The sequence below is a fragment of the Megalobrama amblycephala genome, linkage group LG3 (genome assembly GCF_018812025.1).
Source record: "Megalobrama amblycephala isolate DHTTF-2021 linkage group LG3, ASM1881202v1, whole genome shotgun sequence".
Classification (NCBI taxonomy): domain Eukaryota; kingdom Metazoa; phylum Chordata; class Actinopteri; order Cypriniformes; family Xenocyprididae; genus Megalobrama; species Megalobrama amblycephala.
The window spans coordinates 48,926,040-48,943,216 of record NC_063046.1 but is presented as its reverse complement, the minus strand read 5'-3'; the positions used below and the strand labels follow the sequence as shown (position 1 = coordinate 48,943,216).

The 17,177-nt window shown below is 37.4% G+C and overlaps 1 protein-coding gene across 4 annotated transcripts in view; it reads left to right on the top strand.

Moving 5' to 3' along the window:
- epoa (erythropoietin a) overlaps nucleotides 1-17,177 on the top strand; it is a 32,515-nt gene that overhangs the window by 3,557 nt on the left and 11,781 nt on the right. Inside the window, exon 1 of one of the 4 annotated variants that reach the window (XM_048185881.1) lies at nucleotides 11,145-11,279. The exons of 1 other annotated variant lie outside the window; for it this stretch is intronic. Coding sequence is in view for 2 of the 3 variants with exons in the window: in XM_048185878.1 (XP_048041835.1) it covers nucleotides 12,510-12,525 (16 nt within the window). In the remaining variant the exon portion in view is untranslated. Of the gene's footprint in view, nucleotides 1-11,144; nucleotides 11,280-11,837; nucleotides 12,110-12,166; nucleotides 12,526-17,177 lie in introns of those variants that run through there. 2 more of the 4 variants (XM_048185879.1, XM_048185878.1) reach the window with 2 other exon arrangements.

Genomic DNA, 17,177 nt, shown 5'->3' with positions numbered 1-17,177 from the left:
TTAAATGTTTCTTGAGCAGCAAATCAGCATATTACAATGATTTCTGAAGGATCATGTGACACTGAAGACTGGAGTAAATTACATTTTAAAATATTTTCAAATAGAAAACGGTTATTTTAAATTGTAATAATATTTCACAATATTACTGTTTTTACTGTATTTAAATTAAATAAATGCAGCTTTGGTGAGCACACACAACATCTTTTAAAACATAAAAAATCTTACCGATTTCTAACTTTTTAATGGTAGTATGTATATAAATGTATATATAATGTATATACTCACTATATATTACACTATTTGCATGCTATTCTTAAGCACTAAAAATCTATACATATTGTCAATATGTGTAGATTTTTAATGCTTAAAGGGTTAGTTCACCCAAAATTGTCATTTGTTACTCACCCTCATGTCGTTCCACACCCGTAAGACCTTCGTTGATCTTCGGAACACAAATTAAGATATTTTTGTTGAAATCCGATGGCTCCGTGAGGCCTCCATAGGGAGCAATGACATTTCTTCTCTCAAGATCCATAAAGGTACTAAAAACATATTTTATTGTACTAAAAACATACTGTACTCACATGAACTGATTTAAATATGTTTTTAGTACATTAATGGATCTTGAGAGAGGAAGTGTCATTGCTGGCTATGGAGGCCTCACTGAGCCATCGGACTTCAACAAAAATATCTTAATTTGCGTTCCGAAGATTAACAACGGTCTTACGGGTGTGGAACAGCATGAGGGTGAGTAATAAATGACATTATTTTCATTTTTGGTGAACTAACCCTTTAAGAATAAGAATACAAAAAGGTCTGCACTCTGAAGCACTTTAATCATGGTACACAGGAGATAAGATGACAAACGTTTCGGTTCTTCGCCTTCATGTATATATATATATATATATATATATATATATATATATATATATATATATATATATATATATCTATATATAAAATGAATTACTCACTTAAGTGTTTGCAAAAACTTTTTTTTTCCAAGTTTGTTGCCAAAACCTTACTAAGCTCACAGGTTTAACATTTTTGTTGATGTGTATTATGAACATTTATGAAATGTTACGTAAGACACTTGTAACTGCAATTATTGGTTTCTCTGTTAGCTTCAGCAGTTGTTTAAGTACAGCTGTCTTCATTCATGAAATGACCTCAGGATTTCCTTTTGTCCATTGGCTGGCCAAAACAAGGAGTACTTATCTAACAACAACTATGTCAGTGGTAGCACATTACACACAGGCATATCAACTAATTTTAAAATGTTCTTAACCTATGTTTATTAGTGTTGAGGGAAATGTACACTATGTGTCTTTATGTGTGTTTTTGACTCTTTTGCCTCAACTGAACGCTTTGAAAAAAATGTTTGATCAAGTGTCTGTTAAGCAATTTCTGGAGCAAAACCATCTTATAGGATTTTAATTATAACCAGTAGAGCTGTACCAAAGGCAAATTCATTAATAAATGTGCATCAGGAAAGAAAACGGTTAAGCTGGTGAATGATCTGAAGGTTGTTTGAAATTACACTAGAATTTACTGAAGAAGCAGTTTGAATGAATTATGAAAAATACTGAATTAATTCATAAAAAAGAATGTGATTAACTTTTATTGAAATGTAAAGGTTTCTGCTTCTTTCTGCTGGAGAGATGGCAAATGCCAAAGCTAGAAATATCCCTATCCCTATATGCCTCAGATAGTAAAAGCTGGCCATCTTATCATTGTAAAGTGCAGATTTTATCAGTAGATGAAACTCTTTACAGTCTATTAAAATCCCCACATCTCCAAAAGAGCAGTGTAATATTTATAGCTGAAGATGAAGGGGTGGGTAACCAGGGTCTAGGGTGAGAGGAAGGGGTCTTCCTGAAACAATCAGTCAGGTTGTTTAGAGTAGCAGAGTCACCAGCAGGCCATGTGTAGGAGAACGCTGCCAAATAATCTGCCACCATGGAGGTGGGCCCTCCATGGATCGGACTTGTTTGTTCAACACATCCCACAGATGCTCGAATGGATTGAGATATGGGGAATTTGGAGGTGAAGTCAACACCTCAAATTCGTTGTTGTGCTCCTCAAAGCATTCCTGAACCATTTTTGCTTTGTGGCAGGGCGCATTATCCTGCTGAAAGGCCACAGCCACCATGGAATACCGTTTCCATGAAAGGGTGTACAATGCTTAGGTAGCTTGTACGTGTCAAAGTAACATCCACATAGATGGCAGGACCCAAGGTTTCCAAGCAGAACATTGCCCAAAGCATCACACTCCATCTCCGCTAGCTTGCCTACTTCCTATTGCATCCTGGTGACGTGTTCCCCAAGTAAGCGATGCACACGCACCCGGTCATCCACATGATGTAAAAGAAAACGTGATTCATCAGACCAGGCCATTTTTTTTCATTGCTCCGTGGTCCAGTTCTGATGCACACTGTTGGAGCTTTAAGTGGTGGACAGGGGTCAGCATGGGCACCCTGACTGGTCTGTGGCTATGCAGCCCATACGCAGTAAACTGCGATGCACTGTGTATTCTGACACCTTTCTATCAGAACCAGAATTAAAGGTGCCCTAGAATCAGAATTTGAATTTATCTCGGCATAGTTGAATAACAAGAGTTCAGTACATGGAAAAGACATACATTGTGTTTCAAACCCCATTGTTTCCTCCTCCTTATGTAAATCTCATTTGTTTAAAAGACTTCCGGAAAACACTCGGATCTCAACATAACACCGACTGTTACGTAACAGTCGGGACCATTAATATGTATGACCCCAATATTTGCATAATGCCAGCCCATTCGACGCATTAGACAAGGAAAGGCAGTATTAACGGCTGGATCTGTGCACAGACAAGGTAAGCAAGCAAGAACAACAGCGAAAAATGGCAGATGGAGCAATAATAACTGACATGATCCATGATATCATGATATTTTTAGTGATATTTGTAAATTGTCTTTCTAAATGTTTCATTAGCATGTTGCTAATATACTGTTAAATGTGGTTAAAGTTACCATCATTTCTTACTGTATTCACGGAGACGAGAGTCGTTCCTATTTTCATTTTTAAACATGTGCAGTCTGTATAATTCATAAACACAACTTCATTCTTTATAAATCTCTCCAACAGTGTGTAATGTTAGCTTTAGCCACAGAGCATAGCCTCAAACTCACACAGAATCAAACGTAACCATCTAAATAAATACTTTACTCACATAATTCGAAGCATGCATACAGCATGCATGACGAACATCTTGTAAAGATCCATTTGAGGGTTATATTTGCTGTGTGAACTTTGTAAATGCACTGTATTATAGTCGAGAGCTCGTGGGGCAGAGGAAGCGCATCTCTTAAAGGGGCCATGCTGAAAATATCAGTGCATAGTTAATGATGCCCCAAAATAGGCAGTTAAAAAAATTAATTAAAAAAAATCTATGGGGTATTTTGAGCTGAAACTTCACAGACACATTCAGGGGACATCTAGGACTTATATTACATCTTGTAAAAAAATAGTCTAGGGCACCTTTAACTTCTTGGGCAATCTGAGCTATAGTATCTCGTCTGTTAGATCGGAACACACAGGCCAGCCTTCGCTCCCCACGTGCATCAATGAGCCTTGGCCGCCCATGACCCTGTCGTCAGTTCACCACTGTTCCTTGCTTGGACAACTTTTGATAGACACTATGTATAAAATGTAAATTTTATGTGGGTGAGTTGTTTTCTTACTTTTTAATTAGTCTTCCCAGTAACCCAGTAAGTGTTTTGTTAATTCAGACTAATTCGTGAAGTGCAAGAAAACAAAAGGCGGGATTTTAACTAACCTATCATATCCAACCATAATCAATCATATCCAATAGCATGATAAAGGCATTGCCTCCTATCACATGACTTTCCCCCATTCATTCTCAATTACTCCACAACAAACCCACTTAAGGGGGTCTGTTAAAACACAATGGGTTCAGGGGAGGCAAGAGAGACGAGGACTTCCGCTGTAACTTTACCTGCGGGTGTCACTGTTGGACAGTGTTACTTTCGAAAAATTAGTTATTTATACACATTTAAATGTGACATTTTGTGATATTTACACTGTTTTATTTTTGCATTATTTAATTAATTTACTAATTCAATTTAACTAATTTACTTAATTATTTAATACAGAATATATGCTCACCAAGGCTTTTATTTGTTCAAAAATGCAGCAAAAATGAGAAATATTTTTAATAATTTAAAATAACTGTTTTCTATTTAAATATATTTTAAAAAGTAATTTATTCCTCTGATGACGATGCTGAATTTTCAGCATCATTACTCCAGTCTTCAGTGACACATGATCCTTCAGAAATCATTCTAATATGCTGATGATGCTCAAGAGTTATTATTATCAATTTTGTATTGCTTAATATTTTTGTGGGAACCATGATACATTTTTTCAGTATTCTTTGATAAATAGATAATTTAAAAGAGCAGCATTTATTTTAAAAAAGAAATCTTTTGTGGCATTATAAATGTTTTACTGTTACTTGTGACCAAATTAATGCAATTAATCCAAATACTGAATAAAGGTAAAAAAAGATCTTACTGACCCCAACTTTTTAAATGGTGTGTGTGTGTGTGTGTGTGTGTGTGTGTGTGTGTGTGTGTGTGTGTGTGTAGCAGGGGCGGTTTCTTCATTAGGGCAATAGGGCGACGCACCACCAAAGTGAGAAAGGGACGGATTTTTCAATCACATTCAACCAGAGTTACGCTAGCTGTCACTGCTAGGCTGTTTGTTCTGCCTCTGGATATAGTCCAATCAGTGTCGAGTCACGCTATGTGGAGTACCGTCTCTTTGTGGGCATTTCAGTCTGGCGGAGACTTGCCCCGACTGCTCCCATAGACTTCCATTCAAAGATTTTTTTTCCGAACTGCAGGCGCTGCAATGCAATCTCTATGGGTTCGGGAGGGCTCGCACTAACGTGCTTTCGTCATCATACGTAACCTTAACTTGTGCAGCGATTGGTGGAAACAAACATACCTCTATTAATATTGTTTTTAAGCTGAAGTGACATTTAATAATTTTCTCAGTGCATAATTTACATTTCACAGACATATTCTCCATCTGTAAAAGTTAGAAAGTCGAGAAAATATTTCCATTTTGCAGTCAGGCGTGGACGAGCCTTCAGCAAGCACAAACTTCCGTGAACGAGCGCCGCCGCGCGCCGAACAGACGGAGTTCAATCTGAGTAAAATACATTTTGCTCAAAATATTTGTTGAAAATTTGTTTTTGTTGGCGAACATAATTATGTCATATGTAGAATTTCGAACCTACAACTAAGTGTATTTGTAAGATAGCAGTAATAATAATAATTATTAGTCTGTTCTTTTGTTTTTATTTATTTTCATTTTTAGTTTAGTGTATTTAATTTCTGCTTCAAAAAACATTTTGTTTTTAGATTGTAAAGGTACAATTTTAGAATGTAGCCTAGGCCTAATGTGATTTGACCCCTTTTTTGCACATCATTTATAGCCTAGCATATACTACACAATTACATTCATGTTTGTTTTTATAGCCTTCAATATGAACATTGTTTCTAGGACAATATTGGGCAGGATCTTAAATAAAAAAAATTAATTAAATACAGATTTTTTTTTTAGATCTCAGCCCTATGGAATGCTTTAAATACTGAATTTTCCATGTTTTAGATAGATACATTATTATACCACTTGTTAAATGGTTATTTAACAATTAGCCTATTCATTCCTGCATTTCTAAATTGTTTTTTGCACCAGCCGGCTGGTGTGTAGTACCTGGTATTCCCTACATTATGGGACCAAATGTCCTCACAAGGATAGTAATGCCAGTAAATTTTGACCTTATGTGACCTATTTGGTATCTATGAGAAAAATTGTATAAATCATACTGAATTAAGTGTTTTGAAGATCTGAAATTGCAGAAAGTTTTCTGTGATGGGTAGGTTTAGGGGTAGGGGTAGGGTTAGTGTAGGGGTATAGACTGTAGTAAAGTTTGTACAGTATAAAAATCATTATGTCTAAGGGAAGTCCCCATAAAACATGGAAACCAGTATGTGTGTGGGGGGGCAGACAGTTTCTTGTAACAAAGAAAGCGCTACCCGATGAACTCATGATTATTCTGGATGCTTCTTATTCAGAAACAATAACTTCCGACAGGCCACCTTAGTGGCTCCGACCTCCCTGTCCCCGATTCTTTCATGTTAGTTTCCTGTCTTGTGGCGCGCCACTGAACCTTAAACAAGGAGCCTGATCTGGCTCTCTTCCCATTCAGGAATCAAGATAGTGGACGCATAGTCATTTTCTGTTTACTATGCAGATCTCCCTCTTATTCTCTCTCTCTCTCTCTTCATCTTTGCATTGCCAACTTTTGGCTGTTATTCAGATGGTAATTGTTTCTCATGTAGATGCCTGTAAAAATATATTTGCATGGCGTGTGATAAAACTCATGCATTCGGTTGGCAAATTATTCACGGTGGAGGAGCGAGTTTTGTGATCCTACGAACCCGGGAACATGCTAATCACATGGTCAGTTGCATGATGGTCTGCTGTAAATAAAATGTCATATGCATGGAATAATAAGAATAAATTCAAATGTAGGGCCTAATTTAATAATAGGGAAATAATGTTCTATTTATTATTTGATTATTTAAATCTTCTCTTTAAGAACAGGAAGATATTTCACGCTATAGTTTAAATGGTTTTCTGTCTTGAATTTTATTCCAAAATGATGGCTGTCATTTGAAAAATATGGATTATAGGTTATGGAAATAGGTTAATGCAGCCTCTTATTTACATGAGGTAAACATAAAGCTTGGTTTATATTTTTAATGTATATAATAGACCACTTTTTTTTTTTTAAATTGTATTGCATTAATTGCTGCCACAATAACGGCACATTTCAAATTATTACGTGCTCTTACGTGGAGCGGTGATGAAATATTGTTTTTGTAAATACTTCCCAGAATGTCAGTAATAAAAGTGTACATATTTAAAATGCGTGTAAATTACAGTAACGCGCAACGGTTATTGTACGGTGCTCCGCATTGGTCAAAAATTATTTAAACAGTGAGTTTCTTGTAAAATCGGACATGTCTATGCGGAACAAAAAAAAAAAACAGGTAGCCTATTTCGGCCGGGATTTTATGCGGGTGGTGGAATCACTGACATTGTGGGTTCAGACAGCAATAAAATCACCGACTAGCCCCTGTAAATGCTGAAAATACCTTACGTCCCCATGAGAAATAATCACCATCAGAATAGGGCTTTTGTTTAGCCTACTAGTAAAAAGGGGAAGGCTGTCTTTAGGTCTTCCTCCCACACATAACCCCCCTCTCTTTTTGAATCATCCCAAAACCAATGACAAGGTCCAAGCCTCGGAGTCACAATGCCGAGACTCTCCCACCCTCGCCCCCTCCCCAGCCATCACACATGTTCCACAGCACGTACCTTGTCTCTCCCCGCTCTCAGTTTGGCTCAGGCAGAGCAAACAGCAGTTTGATCAAACAAGACGACAAACAATTCAGAAAGATTTCTAGCTATGACAACAAACACAGTGTCTGTAGGCAATACAAAACTTGTCTATGTGTGTGCAAACACTTTATTATTGTGATGTTTACTAAAACAGAGGAAATATTATACAACGATATCCAAATTGTTTTTACAGTTTTATTAACTGCAGAGCCATGACAGCTAACACAATGACTCTAATGCTTTTCTGAATAGACTACAATATGCTATCTATCTATCTAAACAATCTGTGTGTGTATATTGTTGGTCATCTCCTAACAAGGCCACATATTGAGATTAGATGGTAAGCAAACAATCAGTTCTCATAATGTGATGCAGGAAAAAAGGGCAGGAATATCTGATCTGAGGGACAAACCACAAACCAGTGACAGGGGTGTTGGGCGCCCAAGGCTCAATGATGCACAAGGGCAACGAAAACTATCCCGTCTGGTCCGAGCCAGAAGTTGCCATTATAATGATGATCATGGAAGGAATACATACCCCTGTTCACCATCAAAAGCACATGCAAGTATCAGAACTGGACTTTGGATCAGTGGAAGAAGGTCATCTGGTCCACATTGCGTAGTGTGCATGGTTTACCTGGGGAAGTGATGGCACCAGACAGTTGTGCTCCCTGGTGGATGTGGCCTCTTTCAGCCGGATAATGCACTGTGCCACACTGCACAGTTCAGGAATGGTTTGAGGAACATCTTGGAAAGTTCAAGGTGTAGCTCTGGTCTCCAAATTCCACAGACAAATTGAGCCTCTGTGGGATGTGGGATGGACCAACAAGTTTGATCCAAGGCTGCTCCACCTCACAACACTTGAATGATCTGCTGCTAATATCTTGGTGCCAGATATTAGAGAACACCTTCAGGGGTTTTGTAGAGTCCATGACTCTGCTGGTCAGCACTGTTTTGTCAGTACATGGTGGACCAACATCATATCAGCTGGTCATAATGTTTTGGCTCATTAGTATATACAGTCATTGTCAAACTTTTTGGCACCTTTGGTAAATATGAACACTGTGAAAATAAATCTGCATTGTTAATCCTTTTGATCTTTTATAAAAAAAAAAAAACATACAAAAAAATCCAACCTTTCAGTAAATGAGTTGAAAATTGGGGTAAAACATCTTTATGAAATAAATGTTTGTCTCCAATATACATTGACCACAATTAATGGCACCCTTTTATATTTAATTATTTTTTGCAACCTCCTTTTGCCAAGATAACAGCTCTTGTCTTCTCCTAAAGTGCCTGATAAGTTTGGAGAACGCCTGACAAGAGATCAGAGACCCTTCTTACAGAATCATGTTGATGCTTCTTCTCTTCAGTTTACTCCACTCATCTTCTGTAGGGTTCAGGTCAGGGAACTGGGATGGCCATGGCAAGCTTCATTTTGTGTTCAGTTTGTGTTTGTGTTCCCATTTTTGTGTTGATTTTGATGTTTGTTTTGGATCATTGTCCTGATGGAAGATCCAACCACGGCCCATCATCAAGATTTCTAGCAGAGGCAGTCAGGTTTTGACGCCATGTATCTGAACAAGATGTCAAGGACCTCTCGCAGAAAAATAGGCGCACAATTTCAAAGATCTAACAGTATTTAACCGTGGGCATGGGGTCCGTTTATCCTTTTTTCTGCCAAAAATCTCTCTTTTTTTAGTTTCATCTGACCTTAGAACCTGGTCCCGTTTGAAGTTCCAGTATTGTCTGTCTACTGAATATGCTGGAGTTTGTTTTTGGATGAGAACAGAGGATTTCTCAGCTGATTTCTCCAGCTGTGATCCCTGGAGAGTCTTTGGCCACTCAAACTATATCCTCCTTACTGTGCATCAAGACAATATAGACACACATCCTCTTTCAGGCGGATTTGTAACATCTTTATTTGATTGGAACTTTTATGGTATTCGTATTCTTTGGTTTTACTCATTGTGATGAATGATTAAGGGAATTTGTCCTTTGTGTTTACTCATAATTATACTGTGAAACAAGAAGTCATGGCTGGACAATTTCATGTTGGACAATTTCATTTTTCAGAATTCACAGTGTACAGTGCAACAGCAAGGAATAGAATATTATTTGGTTAAAATGTTACTTTATAATATATTACATATTACTATATAATATATTTATATATATTTTAAATAATATATATATATTAGGGCTGTCAACGTTAAAGGCTACATAACTCACAGTTTCGGCCAATCTCATGTTAATTTTGAGTAGCCTACCTATTGAGTAGTAAAGCATCCTTCATATCTCAGAGGACTCTTTAGTTTGATCAGATTTATGAAAGACACATCCGCTGTACCGAGTCTTTCCGAAAACAGCCGAGCAAGGAATTCCACCCTTTATTACGTAATACAGGGCCATACTCGGAAAAAACTTTCCGAAACTTGTATGAACTCTGAAGGATTGTATTTGGCACAGAAATACTCGGTCATACATCAACTCATTTTTTTGAAACCATGTTTAGCATGAGAATCCAACTCTTTAACAGTGTAAATAAGTCAGAATGCATAAAATAGCAAAGAAATTTCTGTCATTAATTATTTTTAATTATCATAATTACTCACCATCATGTCATTCTAAACCCGTAAGACCCGTAAACCCGACAGCTTTCTGACCTCCCTATAGACAGCAACGTCATAAACAATTTCAAGGCCCAGAAAAGTAGTAAAGACATTGTTAAAATAGTCCATGTTACTGCAGTGATTCAACCTTAATGTTATGAAGCAATGAGAATACTTTTTGTGTGCGCAAAAACAAAACAAAAATTACGACTTTATTCAACAATTTCTTCTCTTCCCTGTCAGTCTCCTATGCTGTTCATGTTGTAAACACAGTGCAGCACTTCCAGGTTATACGTCAAACTGTCACCTCAGAATTGGCCAGCTCTGTTTTGTTTTTGCTCACAAAAAGTATCCTTGTTGCTTCATAAAAATAATGTTGAACTACATGGACTCTTTTAGCAATGTCTTTACTACCTTTCTGGGCCTTGAAATTGGTTATGATGTTGCTCTCTAGGGAGGTCAGAAAGCTGTCGGATTTCATCAAAAAGAGAGAGATTCTCATATTGATTATCCTTAGATCTGAGAGAAGCAGGCCCTCATACTTGGAATATATACATTGTACAACTGCTGCCCAAACAACCTCTGTCCTGTCCTGTCACCCTTCAAACAGACCTGGTTGAAAGAGCATGAGATAAACGTAAACAATTAAACTATTGAGGCACTAAAAGGGAACTTTCATAACTTTACATAACCTAGCCTATTTTTGGCTGTAAGTAAACTGGCAAAAAGCCACATAAGTAACCTTTGAGCCTTATACAAAATACATAGAGATTCTTTTCTGAATGCCGTTTTTAGAGATATATATAAACTTTATTGATCCCTGAGGATAAAATCAGGAGCTTTGAACTTTGTACACTCTTTGTATTCCCAGTGTATGCTTTCCTGGATAGACTCATATCTTCCTGGATTACTCTGTTCTGTGCCAACTACTAAACACATCTGAAGTTTAATATTTATTGCCGTCAAAGCACTCCAAATCTGAAACAGCTTACAGAAATTCACAATTTGGTCTGCAAATTAGGTTGGCTTGATCAGCACACAGATTTTATTGATCCGTATGTTCCCAAAGCCTAATCCTGGAGAGTGAAGGAGGGGGTGTATAAATTCTCCTTGTACTTAATTAATATAAATTTAAGGTTGGAGTTGATGTGGTGGAGGGATGCTGGAAGAATTGTCCCACAAGTGAGGTAAGTGACTGCTAATATATATATATACTTTAATCTATGAACCTATATATATATATATATATATATATATATATATATATATATATATATATATATATATATATATATATACTTTTAATCTATGAATTTTATAACTTTTTTTTTTTCTTTCAATTTTTGACTTTTTAACATCTGTGAAAATAGTCCCCCTGATTATCTTGGATAGTTGCAAAATCCAAAGTTTAAGTCGTTTGTTTGACTCTCCATCTTATTGGCTTGAAATTTCCAAGGTTACCACTAACATACAACCTATTATCTATATCTTTATTTAAACGCCATATATGTGGACAGGACCTTCTTCTTATAAATGTGAACATCTGCTAAGTGAAAATGTAGAACTGCCTCCCTGGACCCTAAACAAAAGTACCATCTAAAAAGCAGAAGGGGATACATAATTGTGAGTGTTGTTTTATTACACCTTTCCTGGAAGTATTCCAAGTGGAAAATGCAGTTAAAAGATCATTGTAGAAATTACATTGACAGGAAGCCCTGTTTAGTACACTATTTACTTTTGTCGACTAGCCTACTTTAAAACGTTTATTATGTGAGTAACAATGAAAGACTAATCCCTTCCAAAACAGGAAGTTGATCTGATAACTATCACGAGACTATATTTAATTTTTATTTTCAAAGTCATGGATTGAAAATAAATAAATAGCTTAGCATTACGGAACCGATGAGTGCTGACAAAACCTTAAAAAGCTTTGGTTGCAATTAATGGGCTATAGACGGAGCTATGGACAAAACGGTGAGGATCCTGTGAGGACTAGATTCTGAGATGCAGATAACCAGTGAGTAAATTAAACGACCTCAGCCTTTTTTCCCACCTGCTTCTACATTTTGTAGCTGTCTCATGGATGACAGGTCCATTCTCCACCTCTTACTGGACATTAATGAGAGCGTTCCACCTTTTCTGCTTAATCGCGGTGTCGCTTTCGTGGAGTGAGGGGGATTTTACATTCATAGAAAGCTTGCCAATTGGGTGATGCAGAGCCCAACTGATCTGAGTACGTGCCTCCTGGGAAGAGACGGTGTCATTGTATTTGATCGCGTGTGCGTCTCACAGCGCGCAGGGCTGGATGCGTCTGTGCTCCAGTCTATTCATGTCTTTTGTGCCACTAGTTGAGCTGTCTTCGCGCGATATTTGTCGTTTTTAATCATGTGTTTGAAAAATGCCAAGTTGCTTTGCGAATGTTTCACGGTTCAGGTAAGATCCTTACGCTTAATTCTAAAATTGATTGTTACTGTCTAAACATGTGGGCTTAGCAACAAGTGGAAAATTGTTATTTTGTCGCGTTAAATTCAATTCAATTTAAGCATTACGTTAACCGTTTACTGTTTATCCATACACAGGACAAAAAGCAACATATAATCTGCCACAAATCTTTTTTACTAGCATTAGTATTACTTTGAAACTACGAAGGTGAGCATGTAAATAAAAGTGCAGTGTGGTGGAGCAAATCACCACTGGAATTATAATACTGTTCTTTTCTAAACCAAAAATAAGAAAATTAATTCAAAAGCTCAGTTCCCCTATAGTGATCAATGAAATCACATTTTAATTGGAAGCCAAAGAAATGTAGCCTATTCATTAAGGAAGTTATGGAGATTATTTTGAGCTCTCAGTATTTCTTACTTGTAATCAATTTGTGTTGGAATTTCCCATGCATGACCTGGCATCTTTATAAGCATGAGCTTTACATTACAATGAGAGCTGACTCACTCTGTGTAAAACTGCTGCATCATCAAAAGCTGACAATAGACTAGCAAATTCTCTTATGAAAAAATGAGAGTGACTTTGCAGAAAAAAAGATTAGGCATGTTCACATATGGCTTCGCAAGAAGAAGAAAAACTTATCACAATGTGCAAAAAAATATAAGATATTTTATTGTAAGAAACTTGTACTTTTCTGTTAGCTCTTTTGTGTGCTAAAACCAATGAATTTCCATAGCCGAAGTCCACTTTTATGAAGTATAATTTTTTTAATGATGTAGTGGATTTGTGTTCACACAGTCAATGTATATGATAAAAAATCTAGCTGATATTCTTAAGGCCGGAACACACCAAGCCGACGCCGACGAACTAGTGGCGACTAAAGCAGACTGCGGGGTTGGCTCACATCAGCAGCGTCTGTGTCCAGAGTTGGCCTGACACACCAAACCAATGCTAGACAGCCGACGGCCAAGTAGCACGTCCGTTCTGCGCCTGCATCAGATAAAATGCCTTTCCGAACCAGCAGGTGGCAGTATCTGAACCTTCTGATTGGATGTTCCGACGCCAATTCAACATTTCGAATCGGCCGAAAAAAAGCCGACGAGGACCAACTTTAGCCGACGTTGCGGAACACACTGAGAAAACTTAGTCGGCCGACGAACAAAAACTGCCAGACCGCCAACCGTTGGCTTGGTGTGTTCCTGCCTTTAGGTCAAGGTCTTTGGTTTTACCAAGGGTAAAACTTGCCACTTTGACAGTGCTCTCTCTTGCAAGGCAAAAAATAGACTCTAGTTGGCATTTAGTGTTGGCACTTTCCCTGTTACCTTTAACATTGGCTAAGATCCTAACTTCAAGTCCTTAGCACTCAGTGTTGTTGGCTGTTCCCTCTGCTGGAGATTAAGCCAATGGGATAGTCTCTCGCGCTCTTTGTGTTGCTATCCCTTAGCCATTCAGTCAGATGTATATATGATCAAGTGTATGCGTTTGTGCAAGAATATGTAGAGTTAACACATTCTCCACTGAGTGACTTTGAGATTGGTTCTCTTAAAATCATCCTATATTGACTCTGACTGTTTGAATCGAATGTCCAATAAACATGTCTTTTCATGGCTTAATTGTTATAATTGAAATATGATCAACTTCATTCCTTCTCTTGAAGTGACTATTCTCTAGTATATTGATTTCACTCTTTTTGATAATTATCCAGATCGATAATTGTCTGTTCAAAACTTTGGGATCAGTAAGATTAGGAATGCATTAAATTGTACAAAAGTGACGTTTTTTACATTGTAAAAAATAAATAAATCAGCATATTAGAATGATATCTGAAGGATTATGTGATGATTATGTGAAGACTGGAGTAATGATGCTGAAAATGTAGGTTTTTCATCACATGAATAAATTACATTTTAAAATATATTACGATTTTAATGCGATATGGTTTTACTATTTTTTTTTATCAAATAAATACCTTGTTAAACATGAGACTTCTTTCAAAAACACAAACACACTTTTATAATGTGACTAAAACAAATGTGTATATGGGGGCATGCAACAGAATCCTTGCATGGTGGTCTCTAAGTGACCTCATTGTAGCAGGGTCACTATAGCTGAATGAGAGATGGAGATGGTGGCTCCCTAAAAGAAATAAAGCACTGTTTACAGAGATAATATTCACATGTTTAGGTGTGGGAGGCCACAGAAGTGGCTACGTTTAATTAAATTATGTGACTGAAAAAATCTGGAGACTTGGTCAGACAATATAGTCCTAGTTCTGGGAAAAGCTGTTAGGGATTAGCAGATTACATGGTGGACGTGCATTCTGTAGCATCCAGACAGACTCTGTGTGTTTCTGTAGCAGTTTTTGGTTTTTTGATAGGTCATGGTGTCAACAGAACCTCTGTTGCGTCCGTGACAAGACGCCATTCTCTGCCAAGATCAACAGTAAAGTGATTTGTCAAGCTGAGGCCAACAGAGAAACTCACTTTTGCTCTTCTTGTCTCAAAGTCTAAAGAAAATTCTGATCATTGACATTCTGCTCTAAATTTGGTCCCAACCTGGAGTGCTTCATGTGCTCAAGATCAGAGAATCTCCAGAGGGTACATCTGCTTTGATAAGAGTCCTATTGCGTCATAGTCTTCTAAAGCTGAAGGAGTGCATTCAGAATGTTCCAGTAATAAACAAATGCTGTTCAATCACATGACTAGCTACATAGGATGAATACTTATTCACTCAGTGCTTATCTGCCCTAAAAGTACACAAGCAATGTCGAACCTCATGGCTTCAGCTCAGCAAAATAAAGAGAGGAAACAATAGGAAAAGATTAGAATTACAATTTGTTGCTACTGCAAATATGTATTTTTATCATTTCATTTTTGCTTTGACTCAGACGTTAGGTTTCACACAGTCTGAGACGCATGTGATAGAGGATTAAAAGTTGCAGACTAGACATACACAAACACTCTTTCTGTGTAATCTGTCTCTTTATTCCAGATAGACAGAAGAATCAAGCATTGTGTGGGTGTTGTCTTTTTCTTAATTAATTTTTATTCTTTATTTTTTCAGATGTTTAAATCTTGACGTCTTTTCCAGGTCATAATGTTGGTTACTGGTCTCTTGACTGTCTTAACTTGGAAAAACAAGCTAATAAATATTTTTTACAGTGAAATATTTATTTACAGAGAATAAAAACGGATGGCTATTCACTGCATGCACATCATGAAAATTTCACGGAAAATTATGACTTCTTAAAAGTGTTCATTGTAGTGGAGGGCCGCGTGAATGAATGCTGGAATCTACAGATTGGGTGGTTGAGTCCGGTTTTCTGTGTTCATCCATTGGCTAGAAAATGTCTAGTTCAGGTGCCAGATAAGCAGAAGTACTTTATATATGGACAAAAGTATTGGGACACTTGACCATTACACCAACAGGGTAACAGCACATTCTAAATATATTGACATATATGGAGTTGGTCCCCCTTTGCAGGTATAACAGCTTCCATTATTCTGGGAAGGCTTTTCACAAGATTTTGGAGTGTTTCTGTGCTCATCCAGTAGAGCAATTGTGAGGCACTGATGTTGAATGAGAAGGCCTGACTCATAAACTCTGTTCCAGTTCATCCCAAAGAAGTTTGATAGGGTTGAGGTCATGTTCTTCCACACCAAACTCATCTAATCATGTCTTTATGGACCTTGCTTTGAGCTCTGGGGCACAGTCATGCTGGAATAGAAAAGGGCCTTCCCTAAACCGTTCCCAAAAAGTTGGAAGCGTAGCATTGTCTAAAATGTCTTGGTATGATGAAGCATTACGTTTTCCTTCACTGGAAGTTAGGGGTGTAGACAAACTCCTGAAAAAAGCCCCATATATTTATCCTTCCTCCACCAATCTTTACAGTTGGCACAATGCAGGCAGGTAATATTCTCCTGGTATCCGCCAAACCTAGACTCACTCATCAGACTGCCAAACTGAGGAGCAAGATGCGTCACTCCACCGAACATGTTTCCACTGCTCCAGAGTCCAGTGGCGGCATGTTTCACATCATCTGATGCTTGGCATTGTACTTGGTGGTGGAGCTACTCAGCCATGGAAACCCATTCCATGAAGCTCCCGCCACACCATTTTTGTGCTGATATTAATGCCAGTGGAAGTTTGAAACTCTTCAGCTATGGAATCAGCAGAGCATTGGCGATTTTTACACACCATGCGCAGGGGCGTAAATTTCATCTGACAGTTGGGGGGACAATAAACATAAAATTTCTCAAGTGCAATTTTTGAAGGGGACACAAATAATACAGCCAAAATTTTACTTATAAAGGACATGTAATGTTACACAGAAGAAAACCTTGCTACTATTATTAGTGTAGCATGGAGACTGTGCCATTATGCTCAAACTTTGGTTCAATGAAAAAACCGACTTAATAGACCAAAATATTATTCTTCAAAACCATTTATTTATTGGAATAATTTTGAAGTTGTTTACAACTAAGTCACCAAAATATGATGAATACACATTGAGCAAAACACACAACAGTAAATCTATTAACCTTATTACAGTTCACACTTATGCTTATCACAATGTTAGTTGTTGTTGATGTGGGTGACTTTGTATCCAACAAGCTAGTTAACATTATAATCACTAACATAGC